We start from the raw sequence: 16,713 nt of genomic DNA on the forward strand, positions 1-16,713 counted from the left end.
AAATCTATAGTGCAACCTAGAATTATACAGTAAAACCGAAAATGTATAATATTACATAAAAATGATACCTTTCCTGAATCTGTATCTAATGATATTTCCCTTCAGAAATATATAAATTACACCTATCTAGATAAAGTTAACTTGGATATTTCCCCCTGATGACCAGTCAATAAAAGGATTAAGTATCCACCTTTGGAAAGAAATCTGTATGGTTTTGCTATTAATGACTGTTATATACATGCAGGTATCTTTTAGAAGAGTGTGTCTAGTATTCTAAACTAGAAGCCTTATATCTGAGTTTTTACAACCACTGGGTAAATACCATTTAGGGGGCAGGTGGTATTAGGAAAATGTGATTTTTTAAAAACGAATTAAAGTTTTTGACAACAGCATTTTGCACAAATAAGGAGTCTAAGGTAGATATGAGCACGCTGATGTGCATACTTTGAATGATGAACTGCCAATTTAACAATTTATATTTTAGGAGGTGAGAAACCTGGACGCTTCATACGTTGTATTTAGATGCTTCATGTTACGAACTTTCTGTCAGTCCAATGTCCTTGACCTCATTTTCATGGTTCAGTGACTACTTGAAAAAAAAAGATTTTTTGTAATGTTAAATTCTCTCTTATTATAAGTAATAGGATAACTATATTTGGTATGTGCGTACCTTGCAAGGTCTTCATGCCTGTCAGACAGTTTTCCCTTGACCTCAACCTCATTTCATGGATCAGTGAACAAGGTTAAGTTTTTGTGGTGAATTCCATATCTCAGATACTATAATCAGTAATACAGTTTTGTTACCTAGTCTTAAGGGATTAAAATCGGGATCGTATATAAAATGTTTGGCTGGCTCAAATATTTTTTGTAAGCCCTGGGCTGATCCAGCTATTTAAAAAAGGGGGTTCAAACCCAGTAGAAAAGGGGGGGGGGGGGTCCAACTATATGTCCCCATTCAAATGCATCCATCTTTAAAAGGGGGGATTCCAACCCCCAGAAGCCTTCCCCTAGATCTGACACTGCCATTGCTTGTGTATCTTTCTATTATTTAGAGTATTATCAGTCCTGTAGTCACCAAAAGATTTACAAGCCTGTGCTGACATGAGATATCATTGTCAATTTGATGTGTTATATGTGTAAACATGATAGTATTTTGAAAATCTTGACTGATGAATATATTTCATGGTAAAATTTACATATTGTTTAAAAATTATTTCATTGAAAGGATAAAACGGTAATATATATGTACAGATATCTGATTGAAAGACAAATTACTGACCCATAGTCATGACATATACATTGTATTTGATATACTGGTATCAAAAATAGGGACCCATATAGAAAGGGCCAATATACCCCCATTCTTTTTTTAATGAATTATTCTGCCTCTGTCTTAGATCTATATTTCACATGTAGTGAATGTTGTATATCAAAGGTCCATTATCTTTAAAACTTAAAGACACCCTTTTAGATTTTGAAAAAGAGCAGGCTAATCATAGGCGGATCCAGGGGGGCCCGGGCCTCTCCTTTCGTAGCAAAAATTTGGTTGATTATATAGGGAATCACTGAAGCATGACTGGAGTGGGCCCCCCCTTAGGTCAGTTAGCGCCCCATCCCCTTATGAAAAGTTCTGGATCCGCCACTGCTAATGCCACTACAAGGCAGCACTCACACATGCAAAGTGGAAAGGGATGTTTCCAAATCCACTATAATCATGATAATTAAATATGTTTCAACTTAAACAAATATACTGTAGATATAGGTTCCTACTCTCAAAGAAAACCACATAACTTGAGATAACCATTTTATTTATTGTTTCAGGTTTTACAGAATTTAGGGAAAGCAGAAAAGACTGCAGATGACAAATTTGATGAACATGTACATAACCTTGAAAGGCAACAGGTTAGTTCATATCTATTTTTAGTCCCAGAGGGAAGACATCCACTTCACCTATATGTTTTATTACCATCTTTAACAAAAAATAGGACACATTATTTTGATATCATAATAAAACAACAGTTAACTAACTCATAAAGTAGTGATCTTGCGTTTAGGTAATAGTGGGTGGATACTGAAAGGTGTTTACAGTTGTCTATTAATAGATAAGTAATTAAAACGATACAATAGACAACAGCAAATACAAAAACAATAAAACAACAAATATGTACAAAACATTCTTTCATTGTATTATATATATAAATGCACATAGGACACAGCGATCCCAGTGAAAACCAGCAAAGATGCAAAACAAAATATAACTATTTATGACACCATGGTCTCTGTTATTTTTTGCAGGTTCATGTTAATCTTCTTAAAATGTCCTATTAAGTTGCACTCCTGAAAATACATGTATAGACTACGCAATATGCCGAAAGAACTTAATGGAATTTAATTTAACTGCTATTTATTTGTATTTATATATTGGTAACATCCTCAAGTTATGACACTCTATGATATGAAATCTAGAGATCATACTTGGGAACCAGTCAGTAAGCAAATAAAGTATTTTATGAATGTTACATATCTCCCCAAAAGAGACATGGATTGTGGAACAGCTTTAGAGAGTGTAACCTAATAATCATTGCATATTTTGCAGTGTTCAAAATAGATACATAAAAAAACCATAACTAATTTGTTTGCCGGTTCATTTGTAATATGTTGATATTTAATTTTATAAAACAATATGTTACCACATTGTAAACATAGCCATTTCTGTTTTTTTTCTGTTGTACAAGTGTACAATAAAGTTCTAAATTAACCTCCAGAAACACAGGTGTTCCATATTTGGATGTTATTTTTATAGTATTACCCTTCATCATGTTCATTGTATGAATACTTTTATGATCCAATATGTGTTTTTGAGCATAGAATGTCCAGGATAATTGATTATAAAGTATTTTTGTATGTCCAACAAATACAATGCAAGTCATTGATGAATAAGAAACAAAAGCAAGAAAAAAAAAGAACCAAACAAATTTGGGTAGGAATAAACACATGTGATAGACTAAGGCCATACCAAGCCAGAAATAAAAGCTAAGATGGAAAACTTTTTGTTTTATTCATTATGTTTTGTTTTTAATTTATTAAACAGGAAGTTGCCCACAGATTCCAGAAAGAACTCAGGAACTATATTAGTTGTGCCAAAGGTAACATTAATCTTGTAGTCAAAACTTTGACCATTTCAGTACAAAACTCTTGTGTATATGGTCAATCTTTTTAAATCATCACTTGTGCTCAGTGATAGTATTGTAGACTTGAGAGTTGTTTCCCACACTCTTGCTGTCACATCTACCTCCTCCATTTTGAAAAATAAATGATAAACCCATAAACAAACCCAAACCCAAATTTTAAAGATACAATATTTTTTGTCTCAAGATGTTTGCCAGAAAGGCTAAAAATTCTATTCATGACATATTTTTGCTACTTCTTGGTTTTTGTCGAGCCTGCAACTTTTGTTGCAGCAAGCTCGACATAGGGATAGTGATCCGGCGGCGGTGGCAGTGTTAGCTCACTTCTTAAAAGCTATATATTTTAGAAGGTGGAAGACCTGGATGCTTCATATTTTGTATATAGATGCCTCATGTTACGAAGTTTCCGTCAGTCACATGTCCATTGTCCTTGACCTCATTTTCATGGTTCAGTGACCACTTGAAAAAAAGTTCAGATTTTTATACGACCGCAAATTTTGAAAAAATTTTCGTCGTATATTGCTATCACGTTGGCGTCTGCGTCGTCGTCGTCGTCGTCGTCGTCGTCGTCGTCGTCCGGCGTCCGAATACTTTTAGTTTTCGCACTCTAACTTTAGTAAAAGTGAATAGAAATCTATGAAATTTTAACACAAGGTTTATGACCATAAAAGGAAGGTTGGTATTGATTTTGGGAGTTTTGGTCCCAACAGAATAAGGGGCCCAAAGGGTCCAAAATTAAACTTTGTTTGATTTCATCAAAATTGAATAATTGGGGTTCTTTCATATGCCGAATCTAACTGTCATGACTGTGTATGTAGATTCTTAACTTTTGGTCCCGTTTTCAAATTGGTCTACATTAAGGTCCAAAGGGTCCAAAATTGAACTTAGTTTGATTTTGACAAAAAATGAATCAGTTAGGTTCTTTGATATGCTGAATCTAAAAATGTACTTAGATTCTTGATTATAGGCCCAGTTTTCAAGTTGGTCCAAATCGGGGTCCAAAATTAAACTTTGTTTGATTTCATCAAAAATTGAATAAATGGGGTTCTTTGATATACCAAATCTAACTGTGTATGTAGATTCTTCATTTTTGGTCCTGTTTTCAAATTGGTCTACACTAAAGTCCAAAGGGTCCAAAATTAAACTTAGTCTGATTTTAACAAAAATTGAAATCTTGGGGTTCTTTGATATGCTGAATCCAAAAATGTACTTAGATATTTTATTATGGGCCCAGTTTTCAAGTTGGTCCAAATCAGGATCTAAAATTATTATATTAAGTATTGTGCAATAGCAAGTCTTTTCAATTGCACAGTATTGCGCAATGGCAAGAAATATCTAATTGCACAATATTGTGAAATAGCAAATTTTTTTTTAATTAGAGTTATCTTTCTTTGTCCAGAATAGTAAGCAAGAAATATCTAATTGCAAAATATTGTGCAATAGCAAGATTTTTTTTTAATTGGAGTTATCTTTCTTTGTCCAGAATCAACTTAAATCTTTGTTATATACAATATACAATGTATATTCACTTTTTACTACCAACTGATAAATTAAAATAATCTTTACCATTCAGTGATAACAAGCAGTTTTTTTACATCTTAATATTTTATGATGTATTTAAATGAGTAGTTATTGTTGCAAACTCCATTAGAAATTTTAATTGAGATTAGTTTTGGAATAAGGGAAAGGGGGATGTGATTAAAAAAATTGGGTTCAATTTTTCTCATTTGAAATTTCATAAATAAAAAAGAAAATTTCTTCAAACATTTTTTTGAGAGGATTAATATTCAACAGCATAGTGAATTGCTCTAAGAGAAAACAAAAATTTTAAGTTCATTAGAACACATTCATTCTGTGTCAGAAACCTATGCTGTGTCAACTATTTAATCACAATCCAAATTAAGAGCTGAATCCAGCTTGAATGTTGTGTCCATACTTTCCCCAACCGTTCAGGGTTCAACCTCTGCGGTCGTATAAAGCTACGCCCTGCGGAGCATCTGGTTGTGTTTTGGTCTGTTTTTCTCATACGTTATGCAGTAGGTTTACTTTATTTGTTGTATGGAATGATTGTAAGGTGTACATGTCTAGCGGGCAGATGTCATCTGACCTTGACCTCATTTTCATGGTTCAGTGGTTATAGTTAAGTTTTTGTGTTTTGGTCTGTTTTTCTCATACTTTATGCAATAGGTTTACTATATTTGTTGTATGGAATGATTGTAAGGTGTACATGTCTAGCGTGCAGATGTCATCTGACCTTGACCTCATTTTCATGGTTCAGTGGTCAAAGTTAAGTTTTTGGGTTTTGGTCTTTTTATCTAATACTATATGTCATAGGTCAACTATATTTGGTGTATGGAAATATTTTATGATCTATATGTCAGTCGTGCCGGTTTTATTTGACCTTGACCTGGTTTTCACGGTTCATTGCTCAGTGTTAAGTTTTTGTGTTTTGGTCTATTTTCTTAAACTATAAGCAAAAGGTCAACTATATTTGTTGTATGGAAGCATTATTAGCTGTACATGTCTGCCTGGAATATGGTTCAACTGACCTTGACCTCATTTTCATGGTTCATGTTAAGTTTATGTGACAGTCATAATAAAGCTTTATATTTAGGAGTATCAACATAATATCAATGATTAGTAAAGAAGGCGAGACATTTCAGTGTATGCACTCTTGTATTCAGTAGGAGAAGTTAGCATATGTTGTCTTTTGAATAAACACACTTTTGAACATGGGAAGTATTAGTTCTTATTGTATCTAAGATGTATTGATCCATAGAGTGTGGGTCATTACAATCCATCTCATTAGTAACTAATGATTCCTTGTTTTAGATAATTATTTGTATCTTGTTTATCTTCAAACAGGTAAAACAGGTGTTGGCATCATAAGGATAACTTCTCTGGTTTTTACCCAGAAGCATTGAAACATTTAATTTTGTATATAAGGGTGTTCTATTGGCTATCTGTTTTTTACCATTTATTTCTTGCCTATAGCTTTTTGGATGCGTAGAATTATACATGGCGATAGCTACTGTGGATTGGATATTATTAATTGGGTATCAATTTTCAAGGATATAGATAGGCAAACTACAAATTTTTCTTTGAAGAATTTGAATCAAAACTTTGGCAAAACCAAGACATCAAGTATCAACCAAAGAAAAATAAATGAATCCATAGTATATATTATATATTGGGGAATATTGTCCCGAGTAGAATTTTATATTGCACGAGCTTGCGAGTGCAATATATGTTCTACGAGGGACAATATTTCCCAATATTCATGCAATAACCCTTTTATTGTATAGAAATATAATATTTGCAAGTAAAAAATTGTTTATACTAAGATTTTGACGTTGATGATGTCATGAATTTTGAAGATTTATTGCGCTATACTGTAGTGCAATATTACAATTTATTGCACGCTAACTTTTGGATACTTTCTGCGGGAAATATTATATTGCTATACAATAAATGGTATTCTTGTTTCCATTGCTGAATGATTTGTCCTGATCAAATTTTCAAGATATTTAAGTTATTTATATTGAGGTCTTAAACTGGATTCAATATTCATGATATTGTCTATTTCTTTATCATGTTAATGTTTTAGTAATTTCCTGTTCATTGATTTTGATTATATCGAAGCATATCAATGACACTTTGTGTATTGTGTTTCTTTTCATCAGCAAGTGTTCTGAATTATGTCAGAATGACCCCCATGAGGTCAAGGATAAGGTCACAAACTCCCTTCAAATAGAATGTAGTAAAATTTGAAGTCAAGGAATTTCCAACATGAATATTGGTTACTACTAGTATAGATACTTGAAATGATTATATCTACAATGATCTACCTGTCAAATAGCATGTTATAGAAATGATAAAGTGATCAGTATTAGGGTCAAGGTCAAAACTTAGTTATTTTCTAATATCAAGGATTTGTTTAGTAAGTCTTACTATACAAATCCTTGCTAATATGTAGATCATAGTTGTCACAGAACTATAAAATATTTCAGCATGAATCTGACTATCAGTTATACTGGCAATGACCATGATGACCACAATTAAGTTGGCTTGTGATTAAAAAAATTAAATCTGATTTTTCCAAGCGTGAAACCCCAAAAAATGGTTCTATTTTTGTCTCATGATAATCTGGTGTCCGTGTAGATCTTTGAAAATTGTGCAAAGCTAAGGTCATGAATAAGGATAAAGTCTCAAAAATTGAGGGGAATGATTTAATGAAAACAAAAAGTGCTTTGAGTACTTTAAAGTTTTGGATCACTAGACTATAATATGCCACTGCCAATACATGTAACATAAATTCAATATAGAAATAAAAAGATGTAGCTGCTGATTATCAACTACTGAAAAACAAAGGATAAGAAATGGACCTTCTTCACATCAACTAAGCAATAAAAAGTCTAGCTGGTTATGAATCATTTTGCAGAAAGGGACTGGATATGTGTCTGTGTTTAAAAACCTTAAATGAAAAAAATGAAAAGTGTTTTAAACACACTTATATGATTAGTTTATTAGGAGTGGGGACAGGAATTAAGCAATCAGCAATAAATCAATAGAAATCGAACAGTGTGATATGTAGATATAATAATCTGATCATTATCTAGCTGAAAGGAAAATTAAATAAAAGTTCTACACACATTTAATCAAAAATATACAAATCTTAAGGTTGTAAAATACTGCTCCTTAATTTCAGACTAAAAAGTTAACCTATATATTTATGAATGGGTATTATTTTTCTTCATTTAAAAAGACTGCTATAAAATTTCTTCTGTCAAACTAAAGTAAAAGGCCAAGATATACACATTTTATGGTATTTGTAGAATAAAATACATTTGTTGATTAATGTTGACCTGAGAGCTGAATTAAAGAAAGTTTTTTGTTTGATTGGTGGGTATACACTACATGCCAACGTCTTTATATATAGATGGCATTCAATTTGTCAGCAACATACATGACATACCGAATTTCGCTAGATATATGGTTAAAACTAAGAATACTAAATTTATAAAACTGAATTCAGTAATTAATCTCATATAATGTACAAAATTTTGATAAATTTATGGTTCATGAAGACATAGTGTTGGACTTAAATAACTATAAGCTGAACTAATCGTTCTGATGGAAACAAGTGTACAGAAATCTTACTGAATCTATTTGATATGGTAATTTTAAGATACATATGCATGCTTCAATAGTCTTAAAACTCTTTTAAATTGTAATGACTCAGAGACCAATATTAAAGACCCCACCCAACTCTTTAAAGAAAGCATATATGGTACTCTATTTTTAGTTTTAGACACAATTCAGGAAGTTTCTATTTTGAAACTAAATTGCAATGCATTTAATTGGCCTGTTTGCACCATTTGCCATTTATAATGTAATTGACCTTATTTGCACTACCTATTCTGTATATACTTCAGGTCGTAAATTTTCTCACTGACATATAAGATTATGTTTTTCCTTTATTTTTTGATTGGCCTAACTTTTGAATTTTCTACTGAACCAAATAACAGATGGAAATTCCATTACCTATGTAAATATTATTATGTTTCAGATGAGTGAGTTTGATTGTTGAAATTTAAGATGATTTTATATACCAGTAGTGTCAGTTTAAGAATGTGAAATATCTATTTTGACTCCCTTACAAAATATGCAAATTATATGTCACCGATATCTTACAACTGCTTGTGCATTAATTTCTAATGGTAATTAAACTAGGATGGGTCTTCTTTACATTTAATATCTTAGTTATTCTGTTTTTAGCTCAGTATAATTTTTACTGACAAAATTCACCAAACCATTTCTTTGCTAAACTGATTTTTTTACTGTCAAAAAAGAGGAGTTTCAATAAATGACAGGAAATCAAAACAACCAATATAAAAAAAACCAAAAGCATAGAATCAGTGCTGTTGTTATTCTTTAAAAGTCACATTGAGGATTTCACTGTTCACAGTTTGCTACTGACCCCCTATGGACCATAGAATTGAAGTAAAATACATACCTGTAAGAGATTCAGCTGATGGCCTCACCCCCAATGGATTTGACTTACTCTTTATGAATCCATAGGGGGTCAGTAGCAAACCATATAACTTATAGTAATATCTGTCACTGTGTTGTTGGTGTTATAGGTGTCCAGTCAACCTCAAAACTCTTACTAGGGGCGTAGGAGGCTGAGTGGTCTAAAGGTTACAGTGCTACTACTGTAATCACTAACCAGTCAACATTGAGGTTGTGAGTTCAAACCCTGCTTGTGCAGCTGCACTTGACCTCCAATCTAAATTGACCAGTATTGTCAGTTTTCCTATCCAAGGTTGTGGTTTTCTCCTGGCACTCAGGTTTCCTCCACCAATAAAAACTGGCTGCCACATAATAGCCCAAAAGCAGTGCTTATAAGTGGCGTTAATTTAAAACACCAAAAATCCAATATCAAAATCAATCAATCAAAACCCATACTGTTCATTTCAAAATAAGCACGCTTTCTGGGAGTGTTTGGAAAAGAATACAGGAATAGGAAAAGAATGAGAGGGTTGGGGATGAGGAGTTAGTCAAATACAATTTGCAGTTTATACATATACAATGTATGTCCCAACATCATTTGAGCTTCTTAAATTACAGTGTCTATGTTGTATAATATGCATTCCAGCTTTGTCTATATTGTATAATATGCATTCCAGCTTTGTCTATATTGTATAATATGCATTCCAGCTTTGTCTATATCGTATAATATGCATTCCAGCTTTCACTTTTCATCTTTCTTTTATAGCCTTTTGATAGTAATAGGAAGATGTGGTATGAGTGCCAATGAGACAATTCTCTATCCAAGTCACAATTTATAAAAGTAAACCATCATTGGTCAAAGTACAGTCTTCAACAGGGAGCCTAGGCCCACACCAAACAGCAAGCTATAAAGGGCCCCAAAAATGACTAGTATAAAACCATTTAAAGGGAAAAACCAACGTTCTAATCTATATAAAAAACAAGAAATGAGAAACACTTATGACCACATTACATGAACAAACAAAACTCTTGAACATTTAGATATAACCTTGACCCCATTTTTTGTGATATTGTTTTTTAAAACTTGTAACACTCATTAAAATTTTTTTAAACAGTTTTAATTAATTTGATGTAATATATCAATTATATAAACTTGTTGACAGTACAATATAAGGACCAATTTCCTGATAATTGCACTTGAAAGAAAATAACCACATTTGAAACATATTGCAAATGGTTTAAACAAAGTGGTACTTTTATGCTCAATTTGAATTAACTTTAGAATAATACAACATTCAATGTGGTCTGGCAAGGCCTAACCATAATAATATTCTTGTGTATTTTTGTGAATCTAAGGTGTTTATTGTCTTATTGAAAGTGCCATGTGATCTAAAATATTTGGTTCATTTCTTTAGTCCATTCATTGCATTAAATCTTGCATTTCCACAGTCTGTTTTATTCAAATGGCCAGGTTGAACCCAACTTTGAAAGGATAATGCACATGTTTTGAATCCAGGAGTGTAGGATTAATGAATAGTAATAAAATACAATATTTATAGAGCACATTATATAATAACAACATTACAACAAACTAATTTAAGCACTTAAAATTATATTCTCATAAACTAATTTATACAATTAGAGATTTAATTATTTTGTACAATAGAACAATAATAGTGCAATGTTCAGTGGATGTGGTATTACATAACACTAGGAAACAGTTTGTCACAATCATTTGGCTTTAGTTTTTGAACAATGATCCTGAAAAGTTTAGACTCTATTTTCTAAATCTGAATGCAAGTACAACCACTCATTTTTTTGGATTTTTTGTTGTTTGGTTTTACGGGTTACTGTCTTGTTAAGAAATGACAAACTAAGACCCTTGTAAAATAGATCGATCTATAGTCTAATGTAAACTGGAAACATCGATCTTCAATCGGTCTTAGAAAGTCCATATCCAGAAGTGGTTATAAAAAGATTGGTCTTTCTTCAAGTGTAAATGCTTAGATCGATCACTTGCGATCGATCTTTTTTCGCAATTTCAGGCGAATGTTAAATTCAGATATGAAATTAAATCTGTGCATGTATGGTGGCAATATCAAACATGTTTAAAAACCATGGATGGAATAAGAAAAGTAAACATAGATTCTGCTGTTTTTGTTTTATCTTCTAAATTGATGAGTTCTATTTCTTTGCTGCAAATCATCATCTTCAAACGCATTGACCGTTCATTTTTTAGCGATAGTCTACACACATTGTTGCGGGAGACATAGAAATGCTTGCATTGGGATCCATATGTCTGTGCATCGGATCTTGTAAGCGCTCTAACATGTACAATTCTTGCCAGATTTTATGAAACTTATATCATAGGTTTATATCAGTATGGTCTTAAATAAGTTTGAAAATCAGACCAATCAATTATTGTATAAAAAGTAACAACACTTTATATTAAAGTGCATTATGCAACCAGAAAGTAATGTTAAACATTTGCAATACATGAATGTCATTTTAAAACCAGCAGGCAATGCATTTACATCTCATACATGTAGTAGTTAATTTAATACGTGTAAAATTAGTATTTTATTTCAACTCTCTAATATTTTCTGAAATATTTTTACTAAAAATTATCATAATTTTGTATTCAGAAAAGTATAAATTTATACTTAGGGCATTCATGACACAGTTTGACAGTTATTTATGTCATCCTGTCCTACACTTTTGACAGCAGTTTCATAAATTAAATTTTTTAAACAAGGCAAATAAACAAAAAAACAAGATTTTTAAACTTGACAAGATAAGTTTTAGTAAGAACATACCACCAAATAAGTAAACAATACATTGATCTTTGACATTTTTGTATAAAGACAATTTATGCACTGATACACAGAGGTATGTCCTAGGGCAGAGCATCTTCAGTATTAAATTCTTAAGTGTATTGTCTTGTTTATGTTAAATCATGTATGTAAATACATTGTACACCTGATGTTTTTCATAACTTATGCCTACGGCAGAATGGCTTACTTTTTATTTTGTTATGTAGTGTTAGGTCAGCAATTATTATTGATGGGGTAGAATGGCTATAAAAGGAAATTTGATGAGATGTCCATTTATTAATCAGTTTTACAATAAATATAAATTCCACTGTACTTGATTGTGCATGTCAACTTGTGAACCCACTTTATTTTTTGAAGTACCCACTGATTTGCTGGCCCCTTTGCAGTTTCCATTTATTTGTTGGCTCAGTTAGCAGTTCCACTGCTTTGCAGCATCCATTTATTTGTTGAACCACTTTGATAGAAGCATATACCTACTGATTTGCTGCCCATTTTGCAGTACCCATTTATTTGTTGGCCCACATTGCAGTACCCACTGATTATTTGGCCCACTTATATGTTGACCTACTAGCAGTACCATATTATTTGTTGGCCGTTTTGAGTTCAAGCAGAATGTAGCAGTACAATTGAAAAATGTATCAATTTATAAAATTGAAACTTGTCCTGTGAGAAACTGAAACTTGGCTTTTGCAATTAACTTGTTTCAAATTGTTTCCCTTTTTCTTTAATTTTCAATTTTTAATCCACAATGAAAAAAATAAGTAACATAATAGACAATTTAACATTATATTTTTAATTTTGATTATGCATGTAAAATTCCCCCAGGTAATCCAGAAAATTGCTTTGGATGCACTAAATTTATAGAGTGCTATTTTGGTATAAGTGATTCAAACTCAAATGTTTTGAATAATCTATTGTTTAGTGTTTGGTGATACATTTCATGCATATAATTAATCATTGACAAATTTTATATGATAAATCCTTATGATTAGGGTTGTAACTAACACTACAGGGAGATAACTCTGTAAAATTAGCTGAACGTTTTAATCACTTTGCATTTATAAGGAAATATTTTAGCTTCTCAATGATTAAAATTAGTGTTTGTCAAACTGCTATATATATCCTACAATTTTATTCCGAGAAAGTGATTGGTTGAAGTTTTTTGAAATATTGATATGTTTCTCAAAGGGTCAAAGAAAATATTTTGTCAAAATTTTATGAAAATTAAATGAGCCAAATTAATTTTAGTCAAGGTGTTGGGTTCCACCTTAAACATCTCCATCCTCCTCTCATCAAATGCAGTCATGTAGTTGCAGATTTTAGTCTTGATCTTTTGCAAATGTATGCAAATTGCATTGGTGCCTTCAAACAGTATTTATAAGATTTTCAAATATGACATTTTTTAAGCTATATGTAATCAAGGTATGCAAAGACAAGTAGGGGTTAGTGGGCAAAATGTTTAAATTGGCTTGGACTGATAAAGTTACAGGATTCTGAATGTCTGGCAAAATTAAAAAAACCATGAGGAGCTCTCAGCAAACATCCTTAGCCATGTTATAATCATAGCTTTTCACAAAAAAAAACTTAAATAAAAAAAATAAAAATTCTCTGAAGCTAATGATTGTTTTTGTATAACCTACAATATTACTTCTTGTAATACATATATCCAAAGTACTCATAGTACTCAACCTCTCCAAACTCCTATTGTTGGAAATAAGTTTTATAGATTTATCTATCTTTTTCAGCTATGGACATAGCATCAAAGTCATTTTATAATGTGATGAAAGAAACATATGAACCAGAATGGAAAGAGGAAGACAAACTCAAGGAAACAATACAGGTAAGGTCAAGATCTAGCACAAGTATTTATGGCAGAATTAAACCTGTTTTGAAATAATTAGATAATAGCAAAGTTCTCAAGGAATCATGACAAAAGAATGAAGTGATGTTGTTATAAGACTCTCTATAAAATAACAAACGGTTAAATCAAATAATACATGCTGTAGTCCTAGTCAAATTTGCTTTGTGTATCAATGGGACAGCCTTTTATAGCTGAGTTTTCGTCTATTAATCTGTTTTATATTGATTAATTGACTGATGGGTGTTCATGGTTCAGTGGGGAGTATTTCATGCATGTACAACCCAACACAAACTAACAAAAAATACAACTGGTAGGTCCTGTAATAAAAATTGAATAGGGTCTTCTGGAGGAGAGATATTGAAAATGGCATTAGATTTGACATCCCCATCCAAATCGGGCATGGCTATGTATTTATACCCCACACTTTGGCAAGGGTTTTACTTGCAATCATAAGAAGACAAAGAGTGACCATATTTCTTTACCCCAGTCACCCTTAGGGGTAAGTGTTTATAAGACCATGAATTAATATATGTCTGTTTAAAGTCTATGTCTACCATGCCAATTGTAACTTAATTTTTGTGACTTTTTCTGACTATTTTGTTGTTAAATAAAGTACCTGTGACTAACAGCACCTGTTGATGTTTCATAGCCTGACTGGCTATGAAACATCACCAGGCGCTGTTAATTATGTGTATTGGCATATATACTATATTTTTATGTTTTACATTTTTACCCTCTGATACACTTAATTCATATGGCTTCTACTAACAAAAGTTCCATTTGGAGTTAATTTGTTTAGAGACCCAAATGTCAGTACACCTTTCCTATGTTGCCTAAAGTATCTGTGACTATTTTCACAAAAATGATCTGTCAAGAAAAATACTTGTAAGTCATAAACATAACATTATGACTTATGATAAAGTTTGTTTGGAACCCAGGACCCCTGACAAAGCAAGCCTACGATCTATTAGTTGAGATGAGGAGTACTCCACTGGCACAACTAATGGAGGGTGGTTATATTTCAACTAGGTCATGGGAAGTATCACTTCACTCAGTACACTGCTTCAGTATCAAAAGTCATTATACATTTAAGGAACGACTGTAATATTTTTTCTGTCTATGAAGAAATAACGTAAATAATTTGGTGCACACTGAATAACGTGCGTAGCAGGTTATTTAACAATGTGCACCACATTTCATGTTATTTCTAATAGACAGAAAAAATATTACAGTCATTTCTTATAATTTAATTCTAAATTCCATTTCAAACCGTAGAAAACCATGAAAAAATGCTGATGATGTCATGGTCACATGACTAAATTTTGTCTATGGGCTGATAACAAAATAACGTCACCCAAGGCCTAAAATAAAATTTCATTTGTTTGGCATTGCCGCCCGACCCACTGAAAAAATTGCCGCTCAAATAATTTTATTTGCGTTTCAGAAATTTATTTTTTTTTATTTAAAAAAATCGAAATTGTGCCGGAATTTGATCGTATCCAAATCACGATCTTAAAAGCGCTTGCCTTACACAGTATTGCATGGGAGCAAACATTTAAATGACATGGAATAGAAAAAGTTTGCCAAACGTAATGTCAAAGAGGCCGGCAGGGGAAAGCATCAATGCATTGGTTAAGTGAGATGGATTTTATCAAAAATCAAATGTTCAGCTATTCTTTGAAAGAAACGTTCTGAGAGACCTTGTAGAGGACTCAAGTTTTATCTTTTGTAAAGGCTAAAAGCAGAAACAGATGATTTCTGCTCGACTTTGTCGCTTCATGAGATAGAAGTTTTTCACCGGGACATCACAGAACAAATATGCGTGGCTCTTACATTTGTTGAACTTATTAAATATTTGAAATGTATCATTGACAAATTTTCCCTTGAACCAGAGAACAAAGTATCTACTATAGTCAGAACCACAATGATGCATTCAAGATAATTATGGCTGTAAGCACTAAAGCCCATAGACCAAAACGGTCCCAGATTTACAGGTTTATAGTAGTTTTGTACCAGTAGATGCTAGCCTGGTACAAAACATACATATTTTAAAGACTAGCATCTTGTGTCAATTGAAGTACTTCCCCCTTTTCTTGCCTTTCTTCTTAACATGAATAAAATAATTCTTAAAACATAAAAGACACTGACAGAAACATATTTATAAATGTATCTAGTGTACTAGTGATGAATAAAATCCCTTCCTTTTCCACAATTCTAATTAAGGGCTCATTAATTTATCTGTATTCATGTAATGCATGTCCAGATTTCTGTTAATCAAACAAGCATTACAACCCATAATTTATTTATCTGCAAAAATTGTCTGTCCTGCTGCATATTTCCATTTTGAATTTATCATACGTTTTAAACCTATAGCCCTGAAAAACCTTGCACTAATGGATAATATTAGTATAAACACCATGTCTATTTGTGCCAACCTTCCAAATTTTTAATATTTTGCTATCCTTATTTGGTACAGATCCTATATCCTCAAAACTTATCAGGGGCAGTAGGCGTGTTTGTATGGTAGTTCGTCACACCTTTCATGTATGATTACTAGCCTCTAGGTATTGGTTTGAGCCCTAGTTGCAAAATTAAGGTTTGATTTTCATGTCATATGTGATAAGGTTAGTCAGTTTCTTCCCGCAGGTTGCCGCCGTTTTCCTTCAAGTACTACGGTTTAATAGTATGCCAACAAAACTGACTGCCATGAAATTACATACGGTGTAGAAAGTGATGTTTATAAAACCAAAGCAAACAATAAAAGTTTTAAATCTTTGTCCATTTGTACAAGGAGCCGTAGTGGTTGAGCCATTTAACT

The 16,713-nt window shown here is 32.2% G+C and overlaps 1 protein-coding gene across 4 annotated transcripts in view; it reads left to right on the top strand.

Moving 5' to 3' along the window:
• The window catches only part of LOC143063490 (myc box-dependent-interacting protein 1-like), a 43,214-nt gene that overhangs the window by 10,754 nt on the left and 15,747 nt on the right, over positions 1 to 16,713 (top strand). For all 4 annotated transcript variants that reach the window (XM_076235685.1, XM_076235687.1, XM_076235686.1 and 1 more), the window contains exons 2-4: positions 1,822 to 1,902; positions 3,092 to 3,146; positions 13,780 to 13,874. In XM_076235685.1, the coding sequence (XP_076091800.1) occupies positions 1,822 to 1,902; positions 3,092 to 3,146; positions 13,780 to 13,874 (231 nt within the window). The remainder of the gene's footprint in view (positions 1 to 1,821; positions 1,903 to 3,091; positions 3,147 to 13,779; positions 13,875 to 16,713) is intronic.

The sequence above is a fragment of the Mytilus galloprovincialis genome, chromosome 2 (genome assembly GCF_965363235.1).
Source record: "Mytilus galloprovincialis chromosome 2, xbMytGall1.hap1.1, whole genome shotgun sequence".
Taxonomy (NCBI): Eukaryota; Metazoa; Mollusca; class Bivalvia; order Mytilida; family Mytilidae; genus Mytilus; species Mytilus galloprovincialis.